Source organism: Ptiloglossa arizonensis, chromosome 12 (genome assembly GCF_051014685.1).
Source record: "Ptiloglossa arizonensis isolate GNS036 chromosome 12, iyPtiAriz1_principal, whole genome shotgun sequence".
NCBI lineage: Eukaryota > Metazoa > Arthropoda > Insecta > Hymenoptera > Colletidae > Ptiloglossa > Ptiloglossa arizonensis.
In genome coordinates, this window is record NC_135059.1 from 4229746 (window position 1) to 4242294 (window position 12549).

At 39.3% G+C, this 12549-nt stretch overlaps 5 protein-coding genes across 6 annotated transcripts; 1 reads left to right on the top strand and 4 right to left on the bottom strand.

Annotated features, from left to right (window-relative positions):
* Positions 1-3589: 3589 nt before the first annotated feature.
* Positions 3590-4349, bottom strand: LOC143153354 (odorant receptor 10-like). The gene is made up of 3 exons (XM_076324442.1): positions 4155-4349; positions 3728-3883; positions 3590-3661 (listed from the first exon to the last, which is right to left on the bottom strand). Exons 1-3 carry the CDS (start codon positions 4347-4349, stop codon positions 3605-3607), a joined length of 408 nt encoding a protein of 135 aa, XP_076180557.1. The 3' UTR covers positions 3590-3604.
* A 647-nt stretch (positions 4350-4996) lies between these two features.
* LOC143153030 (uncharacterized) lies at positions 4997-5517 on the bottom strand. Its single transcript, XM_076323777.1, has one exon. The coding sequence runs from the start codon at positions 5309-5311 to the stop codon at positions 4997-4999; it is 315 nt and encodes a 104-aa protein (XP_076179892.1). The 5' UTR covers positions 5312-5517.
* LOC143153031 (uncharacterized) lies at positions 5417-6290 on the bottom strand. Its single transcript, XM_076323778.1, has 2 exons — positions 5863-6290; positions 5417-5435 (listed from the first exon to the last, which is right to left on the bottom strand). The coding sequence occupies exons 1-2, from the start codon at positions 6225-6227 to the stop codon at positions 5417-5419; spliced, it is 384 nt and encodes a 127-aa protein (XP_076179893.1). The 5' UTR covers positions 6228-6290.
* Positions 6291-6517: 227 nt separating this feature from the next.
* On the top strand, positions 6518-12411 carry LOC143153355 (uncharacterized). Of its 2 annotated transcripts, none has more exons than XM_076324443.1 (4): positions 6518-6565; positions 6946-7029; positions 11692-11882; positions 12193-12411. In XM_076324443.1, exons 2-4 carry the CDS (start codon positions 7025-7027, stop codon positions 12303-12305), a joined length of 309 nt encoding a protein of 102 aa, XP_076180558.1. In that variant the 5' UTR covers positions 6518-6565; positions 6946-7024; the 3' UTR covers positions 12306-12411. The 2 variants fall into 2 exon arrangements, with proteins under 2 accessions (XP_076180558.1, XP_076180559.1); XM_076324444.1 differs by having other exon boundaries at positions 11692-11801.
* LOC143153400 (odorant receptor 46a-like) lies at positions 8050-11349 on the bottom strand. Its single transcript, XM_076324520.1, has 9 exons — positions 11099-11349; positions 9650-9988; positions 9447-9528; positions 9361-9402; positions 9058-9091; positions 8980-9007; positions 8697-8901; positions 8270-8425; positions 8050-8203 (listed from the first exon to the last, which is right to left on the bottom strand). The coding sequence occupies exons 1-9, from the start codon at positions 11347-11349 to the stop codon at positions 8147-8149; spliced, it is 1194 nt and encodes a 397-aa protein (XP_076180635.1). The 3' UTR covers positions 8050-8146.
* Positions 12412-12549: the final 138 nt, after the last annotated feature.

The window sequence follows — 12549 nt, forward strand, 5'->3', positions numbered from 1 at the left end:
TTATCTGTAAGAATTGAATGCTGGCGGGTTTCGTCGTTGTCAATTGATAAAGGCTAAAGCACACGACCAGAGTACTCACTGCAAATTGAACGGAAATAACCATTCCAAATTCTGAATTTACCATATTAACGAATCTGGAATTTTTTAAGGTACTCTTATGTAGGTTGTACGGCGACAGTATATTACAATATTTTTCTTAGCATTAAGGTGTGAAATACACCTGCGAGTTTTGCGAGAGGACACTACTGTGCATGCCCCGTGTATCCTTTACGTAATATTCATTTGCCAGGAGTCGAATAATACACAACTTTGTCAACCCCTCGACTGTGCAAATAATTCATAAAATTGAGGCCACAGAAACAATATCGTAAATCGATTTTATTCATTTTGCAAGCTATGGAACTCCGTTGAATCATCCTTGAGCAATTTGTAAATTAATTCTGAAAAGAAGTTACCGATAACTTTACTTCGATCAAAATTCGTGTTGAAATTTACGATACGATCCATCTTGTACGGTCGAAGGGTTGGAACGATCGATATTTCATGTATTGTCCCCTGTACCAGTAGACGCAAATTCAACTCTCTGCTCAAGGTTAACGAAACGTTACTCCCACCTCTTTGCACAAACCAAAATACTCTTTCTCTCTCCCAAGAGTTATCGCAGAACGAAAAGTACAATATTTATTCTTCGAATAACTGTAATTGATTTTTCATCTCCCAAACCGAATATTCGTATTTATTCAACATTTCGTATCCTTGTATTTCTATTTGTAACTTTATTATCAATGAATCGTTGATCTTGTTTCGATGAAAACGAGTTCAAACCACGATCTCACTCGGACTATTCTTAAGTATACATTATCCGAATCGCTTTTAAAAAATGCGATTATACATGATCGAAACTGGTCCGAATGAGTTCGTGTTTGTGCTCATTTTAATTGAAAAACCTCATCGATCCATTGTCTCAGGAAATTACGATGAAAGAATGAAAAATTTCGTCAAGACTCGATCCAAGTGCGTGCTTTGTCATTTCATTACTGTTGCCCTGGTCGTATCCTCGTCGACGAAATATGTTTGTGGTTCTGCTCGAAAACAGAGAGAATATCGCTTGTTGTAACAAAAATAGAATTTTCGTTGAAAAAGTGGACTCGAGTTCGTTCGATTGTTCATGGTGTACAGAGCGGTGGGTTGAATTCACGTCGACTGTATTTAAACACATACGGTGCAACCAACCGGTGTACATGTTCGTGGTAACGTACGCACGAATTCGTCAACTCGTTCTCGCCTCTTTTAATCGCTCTTAGACGACAACTGAGAATCTCGATCTGGCTGTTGGTGTGGATCAACAGACCGCATATCAATCCGTCGCAAGCGACGTGCATTAACGAGCCGGCGGTCAATGCTAGAATTTGTTGAACGTAAGCAAAACTCATGAAATACACCGAAGAACAGTTGCAAGGTAACCACATCCTGTACGGTAGTGCTGCAGTTCCGGCTGTCACTATTGTTGAACACGCGGTGTAAAGTACCGTTAACTCGACTAGCACCGCGTAGAGAATCGTGATCAATCTGTAAAGATACTTTGGATCTGAATCGGCCACAGACGATAGAAAATTTTAGTTGTTCAAGATCACGGAACGAAACGATAATAATAGTTACGATTATTCAATTGCATTCACCAAAGCGTTACAATTTCCAAACGAACTAGTTATCTTTAATTTTATATTTAATCGTTGAATTTATTTATCGACAGAAGTAAGATTGTCAATTTCTCCTTAAGGGATATTTTACGTTGTATATTATACGTTCATTATGGATATATTTTTCGTTATATTTTACCAATTACATCGACGCGTCGTATTATACCTGGTACACGCTTACGAACAAATAGTACGATTATATTTGACTAATCTCAACTCTGGATCTAAGTCTTGATTTGATGGAGAGAAATAAATCGAAGAGAGACACGGGTAAAATCCGAAGAAAAGTTTCGAAAGATGAATAATAGACAAACGTTGCGTTTCGTTCGTTACTCGTTGAATCAAAACGAAAATTTGTGTCGTAAAACGAGACAATTCATTCACTTCGCAATGAACAAGCACAAAAACGTTCAATCTGATCAAACATTGGTTCTTCGTGCCATCGTCTGTCGCTCGAATAAAATTCTCCACGTGTTTGACAAAAGTCGACTTACTCTGCTTGTCTGTTGAATCTCGTTCGAATTTCGATTTCTTTGGAATTCCCCGGGACGAAAGGCTCCTTTTCGAGGATATTGGTCAAGATGGCGATGCTTTCACGGCGGTTCAGCAAACTATAGACCTTATGACAGGAAACCAACATCGCGAGCAGCATGTAGAAATTGTCGCTGAACTCGTCTTGAGTCCGAACGTTCATCACGATGTCCATGAATTGAAGGAACGTGACGCTGTACACCAACAGAAGGATCACCGTCGTGTACACGGTGTACAGAAAAATTTTGAACGGCGATGTCCAAGTGTGGGGTCGCCAACAACCGCATAACACGAGAATTCGAAATATCCATCGCAAAATGTGCATCCTTTCTCGCTTTATTAAGGCTTTTAGAAGCGATACGATACAGCTGGGTTCTCACTTTACATTTTCGAGATTCGATCGTTACATCGTTTCGAGATTCGGTGGTCGAAAGTTTTGTTCGTTACTTAAAAACACTTGTACGCTCTCGCGACGAAAGATCGACGAAATGGAGTGTGATTCTCGTTTTACTGTGAAGAGACACCTATTGTTCTCGCTATTGTTAGCAACTACCAAAAGTCGATCGACGTACCGCAACACACAACCACGGAATGTCGATGTCATTCGTGCGAAGGAGGTGCATCGTTCGGAACATTATCCCCTCCGGTGCATGGTCTGTATTATTATCTCGACTTATAGAATTATTTCTTTACAAGGAACATCGAACCCTTTGGTATCTCGTACTCGCCTCCGCTATGTTCCTTTTCATATTTAATTAAACTACTTCGAACGGAATACACGGATCATCGATTCTTCGAAATACGAACGAAAGGAAAAATTTTGCGGACATTCTTTATCTCCACAAGGGTGGATGAATATTTAACCAGTGTTGGTTACGGTCATCGTTCTTCGGGTACATCGTCCGGTGTCTTTATGGTGTGATAACATTTTGGTCGATATTTCTGTGATGCTATATCGTAAAAATTGATTTACAAGTGTAATGGCTTTTTAAATGTATTTTCGCTAAGTTCCATAATCGTCGACGAACCGCTAGTTGTCGAATCTGCCATTGAAGAACCGTTTGAAACAATTTGTTCGGTTAATGTTGTCCTTACGAACGACTGAAACTTAATAAGAGTATTTGATTATTCAAACGGTAGAATACGAATGTCGACTTATCGATCTGGTATCGATGATCATATTCAACCGATAGATTTCCACCGATAATATCATCAAAGGACGATGGATACGATCAACTGCATAACAATTTTATTCAATTGTAGGCTACAACTTTAATCGTTCTTTAAATTCTATTACTATGAACGCTAAATACATTGAATTTTACTCTCTGAAATATTCTCTGTATGAATTGATTCCACCGACGTCGCCCGTGTTAAGCTTCTTTCGTTCTCTGAAGTAAATTGTACGTCGAATAAGAGAGTTTGAGGATCTGGAAGAAACACGAACGATTAGAAATGGCGCGATCGTTTTCGATTTATGTACATTGTTCACCAACCGCCACGAAAGTGTCCACGTCCATCGTGACAATGTACGCGCAAGTCAATTCGAAGGGATTCATCGCCCTCGCCATGATGATTAACAAGTCGTTCTTGCAGCGCTGATCGAGAAACATCCAATCTAAATGGAAAATCGCTTCCACGATCTCGACGCTCTGCTCTTATGAACGTAAAAGAGAAAAGCAGAGTGTCACTTTAAAATTTTTAGAATATCATTCGCAAGAATTTAGAAACGCACGATGAAAAAGAAATACAAAATCTGAAGTAAATTTGATAATCTTTTCCTTCGCGTTTGTGCAAAAGTGTCCGGACAACGAGAACCTTTTTCAGAAATGTTCGAATAAAATCTAGCGTTGAGAACGCTAAGATCTCCGGCAACGAGTGTCAAAGTTTGTACCACGATGGTCTCTTGTTTCATGCAAATACCTTCAGCTTCAGTTCATTCCCGTACCAGCAGTAGATGAAAGACTGAGTCGTCATGCAGGCCATTAATGTGACGTATTCCAAATTCTTGGGATTCGTTATCGGCGTGTTCGACATTTGGTACAAGTTGAAGCAGACCACCAGAGTGCTCGACGCAAGCTGGATACCGAGCATCATTTTGAATTTCTCTTGTATCATGAGAGTGTATCTGCATTTTTAGGAACGAAAAACGAGTTGTTCGATCATTTTACGACCGCAAGTACAACAATTCCTGTTCGCATATCACCTGTTTAGGAACAATGCCATTTCCAATGCTGTTACACATGCTAGATAGATACTTATCGCATAAAATTTCATCCATTACTGCGAATTAGAATTTGTAAATCATCTATCTTTTTCTATTTCAGTGAATCAGCATTGAATTGTCCTAGTTTAAAATAAATTTAAACACGGCTTGTGCGATCTATTTTAGAAGCGGTTTTGAGAAATTTTCGGCCTCGTGTGATCGAAAATAATCCGAAGAAGGTTGTGTTTCGGCTTATTTTCAATACAAACCAAACGAATAAAAAAATTCAAATTTTCATTAGGAGATTTAATCCTTCAGTCTCGCGAAGGTCCTCTATTGCTCTTACCCGAAACTGAGAGGAAGTGTAGAAATGTTACTTTATTTAAAAGTCAATACGTGATCGAAAGGTCTTTGAAAATGCGTATTTCCGTAGAAATATATCTTTTCGGAACTTTTCACGATTACGATACTTCTCTTTCTTTTATGTTGCCAGAGTAGTGGTGATATCCAAGCGGTATTACGGTGGTATTAAAAATAAAATGGTACCGTTTTGTAGTTTTTATCGTTCGATGGTTTTCATTCGACAAAATGAAACTGACCCGTACAAGTAGTTGTGAAAACGCACTAGCTCTCCAAATTCGGGTCTTCGTTTCCGTATCGCTTCTTCCAACCTGTGCTTAAAAATCTCCTGCTGGCTGCACGCGTGAACGCATAGGCCGATCACGAGCACGTCGCAGGCCGTGTTACTAGTTGCCAATCCGAACAGAGCCATAACTTGATGACCGTACACAACGAAATAGAGACTTTCGTTGCCGTAAGTGAACGGCAACCAAGCCCTGTACGGTAGTTTCCACTTCGGTAAATCGACGATCATTGATCGCAGAATTGTGCAAATGACCGAGAACTCCACCAGAATGATGTAATAAATTGAGACGGTCCTATAAAGTGTCTTTGAAGGTTTATTTGTCGATTAATTATCCTACTTGTACTGTACGGAGCTGAAAAGTCAACCTCTGGAGAGAATTGAGAATCGTGTTGGATCAAACGTTTTTTCTAATCGGCCTTCGAAGACCCGCGACAAAGCCAAAATTGCTCGACGCTGTCTACATTCCCTTTAACCGATTGACGACCATTATCTACTACGCGTGAAGTTATTACGATGACTTCTTTTAATTAAATCATCTAATTTTGTTCTAAATATTACAATATTCTCTTATACAATTCCTGATACGTCTTGTCACGTTATTCAAAATTATTCAACATACGAATTTCAAAAATTCTTCTCAACTTTTATAATTGAATCTACATAGTTTACGTTTTCGATGATCTCATACGAAACGTTAACGCAAACCGGATATTGCTTCAAGATTTTCGTTTATAACCGCTCAAAACGGAGTTAGAAATCGCAACTGAAAATTAGTTTACCCGATTCTTTGGTCGAATTCCTTTTGAATCGTCGCTTCCGCTGCATTCGTCGGCTTACAGGGTCCCTTCTCGAGCATGCTCGCCATCGTTTTTATGTCTCGGTGGTTGACCAGAACCGTGATGATTTTGCAACACGCCATAAACGTCGGAAAGAACATATAAATCGCTTCGCTGAACTCGTCCGCGCTTTTTACGAGCAGCATCGCGTATAGAAACTGAGACGCGCAAAAACTGTATAGCAGGAAGAACATGAAGACCGTATGGAATCTATACAATATCCTTTTGTTCATGGTGGACCACTTGGATGGTCTCCAGCACCCGCAACATGTTAATATATTGAACGCTGGTCGAAGAACACTGCGCATCGTTCGATCGATAAAGTTGACACTTATTATTTTCGAACAAACACAACAATTAACACTGCTCCGAATAAAGAACAAGCAACGAATATATCACTGTCGGCGAGAGAGTGTTTTTCCTGATTTAATTTAAGTTCGTGAACAGTTTCGGGGAACTTGAAACACTTGACGCAACTATTATAGGTATCGATCAACCCTTCTTTCTGTCGTTAGATCCGTTATTTTATTTTTCAGCAATAGCGATTCTCAACGAGTACACACATATCGCACATGCTACCTTTCACTTCGCGAAGAAATTTTATCCAACACTGGTGACCACGGATCACTTACATCTTTGGAAAAGGGTAATTCTCCTTTCACGAAAGACATTGTCGATATTTGCTTCCGTATGCGCGTGCCGTACCATTATCGTAATTGCTACCTAAATAGGTACAATAAGTATTGTCGGTAAGAGTTGTAACTCTATCGAATTTCCTCACAGAAGTCCTTTTTTTCACGACATTTCGTTCAGATCTGCTTTCCCATGCACACAACACCTTATTATTTTCGTAATTATTAACGCGTCGCGACATGACTCACCTTCTTATTGGCAGTGAAAGTTAAAATTTTAATGTGTCTCCTTACGGAAGTCTTTTCTCTTTTGAAGTCAAAAACTTTATAATATCGTAGATACAATAGCACGTTACTGGCAGAATGTTTATGTGTACCATATCTTTATTTGCAGAGACTATTGTACGTATGAAGGATGTCGAGACTGGACACTATACGCGGAGAACGGTGGATGGAGACAAATATGGTACAACATGGGGTAAGTTGAAATTAAATAAATGTAACGACAATATTAACATTATCGATTGTGTATTATGTAGAAGCTTCTGCTTGTAGTAAAGATTGAATTTCAATAATCAGTTTGCTTCGTGTTCTTTATGGTACTTTTTCCATTTTGTATATTAAGTCGAAGCTAATACCATTGTCTCGTTAATTATAAATTGAACTATTACCCCGTTATTACTCCCGTCACGTTCGCTACGATTCTTTCGTCCTCTGAAGTAAATTTGTACGTCGAATAAAACAATTTCAGAATCTGAAAGAAGCAGGCACAATTAAGAAGGATCTGCTATTGTTTACCATGAAAATCTAATTAATCTTTTACCGACTCTGACGAAGGTGTTCAAATCAATCGCGACCACCTACGCGCTGATGAACTTGATCGGCTTTGTCACTCGTCTCATGATCATTATCGAAGCTTTCTAAGAGCTGTTGTCAAAGTTCCACCAATCCGGATCGAAAATCGTACCTACAATTTCAACCTTTTGCTCTTACATTCGTGAAAGAAAACACATGATGTTAAAATAGACCTAAGTAGGTAACCCCTCGATAAATGGCCGCCGTTTGTCCTCCATAAAACGGATCGAATCGTTCACGCGTGTATCCGGTAGCGTATCTTGACGTATACGATATTCGTTAAGCTCCGAATAAGAAATGTTTCGTAAATTTAAATACAACACATACATCACGATACATCAATTTTTCTAAAGATTCAAATGTACTTTCGCTAAGTTGCATAATCGTCGACGAACCGCTATTCGTCGAATCTGCCATTGCCAAACCGTTGGAAGCAATTTGTTCGGTTAATGTTGTCCTTACAAACGACTGAAACTTAATAAGAGTATTTGATTATTCACACGGTAGAATACGAATGTCGACTTATCGATTTGGTATCGATGATTATATTCAACCGATAGATTTCCACCGATAATATCATCAAAGGACGATGGACAAGATCAACTGCATAACAATTTTATTCAATTGTAGTCTACAACTTCAATCGTTCTTAAAATTCTATTACTGTGAACTCTAGATACATTGAATTTTATTCTCTGCAATATTCTCTGTATGAATTGATTCCACCGACGTCGTCCGTGTTAAGCTTCTTTCGTTCTCTGAAGTAAATTGTACGTCGAATAAGAGAGTTTGAGGATCTGGAAGAAACACGAACGATTAGAAATGGCGCGATCGTTTTCGATTTATGTACATTGTTCACCAACCGCCACGAAAGTGTCCACGTCCATCGTGACAATGTACGCGCAAGTCAATTCGAAGGGATTCATCGCCCTCGCCATGATGATTAACAAGTCGTTCTTGGATCTCTGATCGAGAAACATCCAATCTAGATGGAAAATCGCTTCCACGATCTCGACGCTCTGCTCTTATGAACGTAAAAGAGAAAAGCAGAGTGTCACTTTAAAATTTTTAGAATATCATTCGCAAGAATTTAGAAGCGCACGATGAAAAAGAAATACAAAATCTGAAGTAAATTTGATAATCTTTTCCTTCGCGTTTGTGCAAAAGTGTCCGGACAACGAGAACCTTTTTCAGAAATGTTCGAATAAAATCTAGCGTTGAGAACGCTAAGATCTCCGGCAACGAGTGTCAAAGTTTGTACCACGATGGTCTCTTGTTTCATGCAAATACCTTCAGCTTCAGTTCATTCCCGTACCAGCAGTAGATGAAAGACTGAGTCGTCATGCAGGCCATGAATGTGACGTATTCCAAATACTTGGGATTCGTTATCGGCGTGTTCGACATTTGGTACAAGTTGAAGCAGACCACCAGAGTACTCGACGCAAGCTGGATACCGAGCATCACTTTGAATTTCTCTTGTATCATGAGAGTGTATCTGCATTTTTAAGAACAAAAAACGAGTTATTCGATCATTTTACGACCGCAAGTATAACAATTCCTGTTCGTATATCACCTGTTTAGGAACAATGCCATTTCCATTGCTGTTACACATGCTAGATAGATACTTATCGCATAAAATGTCATCCATTACTGTCAATTAGAATTTGAGGATCATCTATTTTTGTCTATTTCCGTGAATCAGCATTGAATTGTCCTAGTTTAAAATAATTTAAACACGACTTGTACGATCCATTTTAGAAGTGATTTTGAGAAATTTTCGGCCTCGTGTGATCGAAAATAATCCGAAGAAGGTTGTGTTTCGGTTTATTTTCACAGGGAGAACCACATCGATTCATTAATAATATTCCGACGAAAATACAATGATAGTTCGCGGCGTAGCAATAATACAAATCAAAACGAATAAAAGAATTCAAATTTTCATTAGGAGATTTACTCCTTCAGTCTTGCGTAGGTCCCCCATTGCTCTTACCCGAAACTGAGAGGAAGCGTAGAAATGTTACTTTATTTAAAAGTCAATACGTGATCGAAAGGGGTTTGGAAATGCGTGTTTCCGTAGAAATATATCTTTTCGGAACTTTTCACGATTACGATACTTCTCTTTCTTTTACGTTGCCAGAGTAGAGGTGATATCCAAGCGGAATTACGGTGATATTAAAAATACAATGGTACCGTTTTGTAGTTTCTATCGTTCGATGGTTTTCATCCGACAAAATGAAACTGACCCGTACAAGTAGTTGTGAAAATGCACTAGCTTTCCAAATTCGGGTCTTCGTTTCCGTATCGCTTCTTCCAACCTGTGCTTCAAGATCTCTTGCTGGCTGCACGCGTGAACGCATAGGCCGATCACGAGCACGTCACAGGCCGCGTTAATAGATGCCAATCCGGCCAGAGCCACAACCTGATGACCGTACGCAACGAAATAGAGACTTTCGTTGCCGTAAGTGAACGGTAACCAGGCCTTGTACGGTAGTTTCCACTTCGGTAAATCGACGAGCAGCGATCGCAGAATTATGCATACGACCGAGAACTCCACCAGAATGATGTAATAAATTGAGACGCTCCTATAAAGTGTCTTTGGAGGTTTATTTGTCGATTAATTACCCTACTTGTACTGTACGGAGCTGAAAAGTCAACCTCTGGAGGGAATTGAGAATCGTGTTGGATCAAACGGTTTTTCTAATCGGCCTTGGAAGACCCGCGACAAAGCTGAAATTGCTCGACTCTGTCCACATTCCTTTTAACCCATTGACGACCGTTATCGTTAAGCGTTCACTTACTCCGGAGACCGAATCTATCACGCGTGAACTTACTGCTGAGACTGTGCCAATCACGCGTTTACTTCCCCGTTATGAAAGAGCGTAGTGATATAGTACTTAAGGTGTCAGTGGCCAGTCATGACAGAGCATGTTGCTACACTTTAGCGTCGGTGTTCAGTCACGAGGAATTGTACAGTATGCGTCGGTAGCCAGTTATGAGAGTGTCTACTGCACGCTTGCGGTCATCAATGAATTGATTCAGAAGTCGTCTTTTCAGGTCTCATTTATACGTACCGTCCACCTGCGAGAAGGAGGCTAACCAGTATTTACAGTCTGATTGTAGTTCACAGTTTACCACTTTCTCTATCACCACACGACAATCTCGCTATTATCTGAGGACGATGACAAATGATCGAGTTTACATCCCTCTTCTAGTTTACAATCTACGAGTTCACGCAGGTATTAATCTTTGTCATCGTTTTTGGCGAATAGTGACAATGCAGTACCATGGTAGGGGAGTTTATTGACTGTGAAAAAGAATGGGCATGTAAACACTCGTTGAGCTTCTTCTCACGGGCGAACAATAGATACACATTATTTGTTTAGATTCTTTGCAGGGTGATTTTAGTAACCGAGTCGGGTCGCTTCATGCGAAGACGGAAACAAAGTTGTAGATTCGATTTTCTCCACTACATTTTTCTTTTAATGAAATCATCTAATTTTGTTCTAAATATTACAATATTCTCTTAAACAATTCCCGGTACGTCTTGACACGTTATTCAAAATTATTCAGCACACGAATTTCAAAAATTCTTCTCAACTTTTATAATTGAATCTACATAGTTTACGTTTTCGATGATCTCATACGAAACGTTAACGCAAACCGGATATTGCTTCAACTGAAAATTAGTTTACCCGATTCTTTTGTCGAATTCCTTTTGAATCGTCGCTTCTGCTGCATTCGTCGGCTTACAGGGTTCCTTCTCGAGTATGCTCGCCATCGTTTTTATGCCTCGGTGATTGATCAGAACCGTGATGATTTTGCAACACGCCATAAACGTCGGAAAGAACATATAAATCGCGTCGCTGAACTCGTCCGCGCTTTTTACGAGCAGCATCGCGTATAGAAACTGAGACGCGCAAAAGCTGTGTACCAGGAAGAACATGAAGACCGTATGGAATCTATACAATATCCTTTTGTTCATGGTGGACCACTTGGATGGCCTCCAGCACCCGCAACATGTTAATATATTGAACGCTGGTCGAAGAATACTGCGCATCGTTCGATCGATAAAGTTGACACTAATTATTTTCGAACAAAAACAATAATTAACACTGCTCCGAATAAAGAACACACAACGAATATATCACTGCCGGCGGGAGAGTGTTTTTCCTGATTTAATTTAAGTTCGTGAACAGTTTCAGGGAACTTGAAACACTTGACGCAACTATTATAGGTATCGATCAACCCTTCTTTCTGTCGTTACATCCGTTATTTTATTTTTCAGCAATAGCGATTCTCAACGAGTACACACATATCGCACATGCTACCTTTTACTTCGCGAAGAAATTTTATCCAACACTGGTGACCACGGATCACTTACATCTTTGGAAAAGGGTAATTCTCCTTTCACGAAAGACATTGTCGATATTTGCTTCCGTATGCGCGTGCCGTACCATTATCGTAATTGCTACCTAAGTAAGTACAATAAGTATTGTCGGTAAGAGTTGTAACTCTATCGAATTTCCTCACAGAAGTCCTTTTTTTCACGACATTTCGAAGACATTTCGTTCAGATCTGCTTTCCCATGCACACAACACCTTATTATTTTCGTAATTATTAACGCGTCGCGACATGACTTACGTTCTTATTGCCAGTGAGAGTTAAAATTTTAATGTGTCTCCTTACGGAAGTCTTTTCTCTTTTGAGGTCAAAAACTTTATAATATCGTAGATACAATAGCATGTTACTTGCAGAATGTTTATGTGAACCATATCTTTACTTGCAGAAACCGTTGCACGTATGAAGGATGTCGAGACCGGACACTATACGCGGAGAACGATGGATGGAGACAAATATTGTACAACATGGGGTAAGAATATGTTACCTACGGACGTTTAATTGAAATTAAATAAATGTAACGACAATATAAACATTATCGATTGTATATTATGTAGAAGCTCCTGCTTGTAGTAAAGATTGAATTTCAATAATCAGTTTGCTTCGTGTCCTTTATGGTACCTTTTCTATTTTCTATATTAAGTCGAAGCTAATACCATTGTCTCGTTAATTATAAATTGAACTATTACCTCGTTATTACACCCGTCACGTTCACTACGATTCTTTTATCCTCTGACGTAAATTT

Bases quoted from the DNA above. Each gene is read 5' to 3' on its own strand.
- LOC143153030 (XM_076323777.1), bottom strand. From the start codon at position 5,311: ATGATCGTCGATTTACCGAAGTGGAAACTACCGTACAGGGCTTGGTTG.
- LOC143153354 (XM_076324442.1), bottom strand. From the start codon at position 4,349: ATGATACAAGAGAAATTCAAAATGATGCTCGGTATCCAGCTTGCGTCG. The intron at 3,884-4,154 runs GTATTTGCATGA...TCATAAGAGCAG, and splicing joins GGAATGAACTGAAGCTGAAG to AGCGTCGAGATCGTGGAAGC. The intron at 3,662-3,727 runs GTTGGTGAACAA...TGTTTCTTCCAG, and splicing joins ACGTGGACACTTTCGTGGCG to ATCCTCAAACTCTCTTATTC.
- LOC143153355 (XM_076324443.1), top strand. The intron at 11,883-12,192 runs GTAAGTACAATA...CTTTACTTGCAG, and splicing joins TTATCGTAATTGCTACCTAA to AAACCGTTGCACGTATGAAG.
- LOC143153031 (XM_076323778.1), bottom strand. From the start codon at position 6,227: ATGCGCAGTGTTCTTCGACCAGCGTTCAATATATTAACATGTTGCGGG.
- LOC143153400 (XM_076324520.1), bottom strand. From the start codon at position 11,349: ATGTTCTTCCTGGTACACAGCTTTTGCGCGTCTCAGTTTCTATACGCG. The intron at 9,092-9,360 runs GTAAATCTCCTA...TCACGGAAATAG, and splicing joins ACCTACGCAAGACTGAAGGA to ACAAAAATAGATGATCCTCA. The intron at 8,902-8,979 runs GTGATATACGAA...TTAAAAATGCAG, and splicing joins ATGGCATTGTTCCTAAACAG to ATACACTCTCATGATACAAG.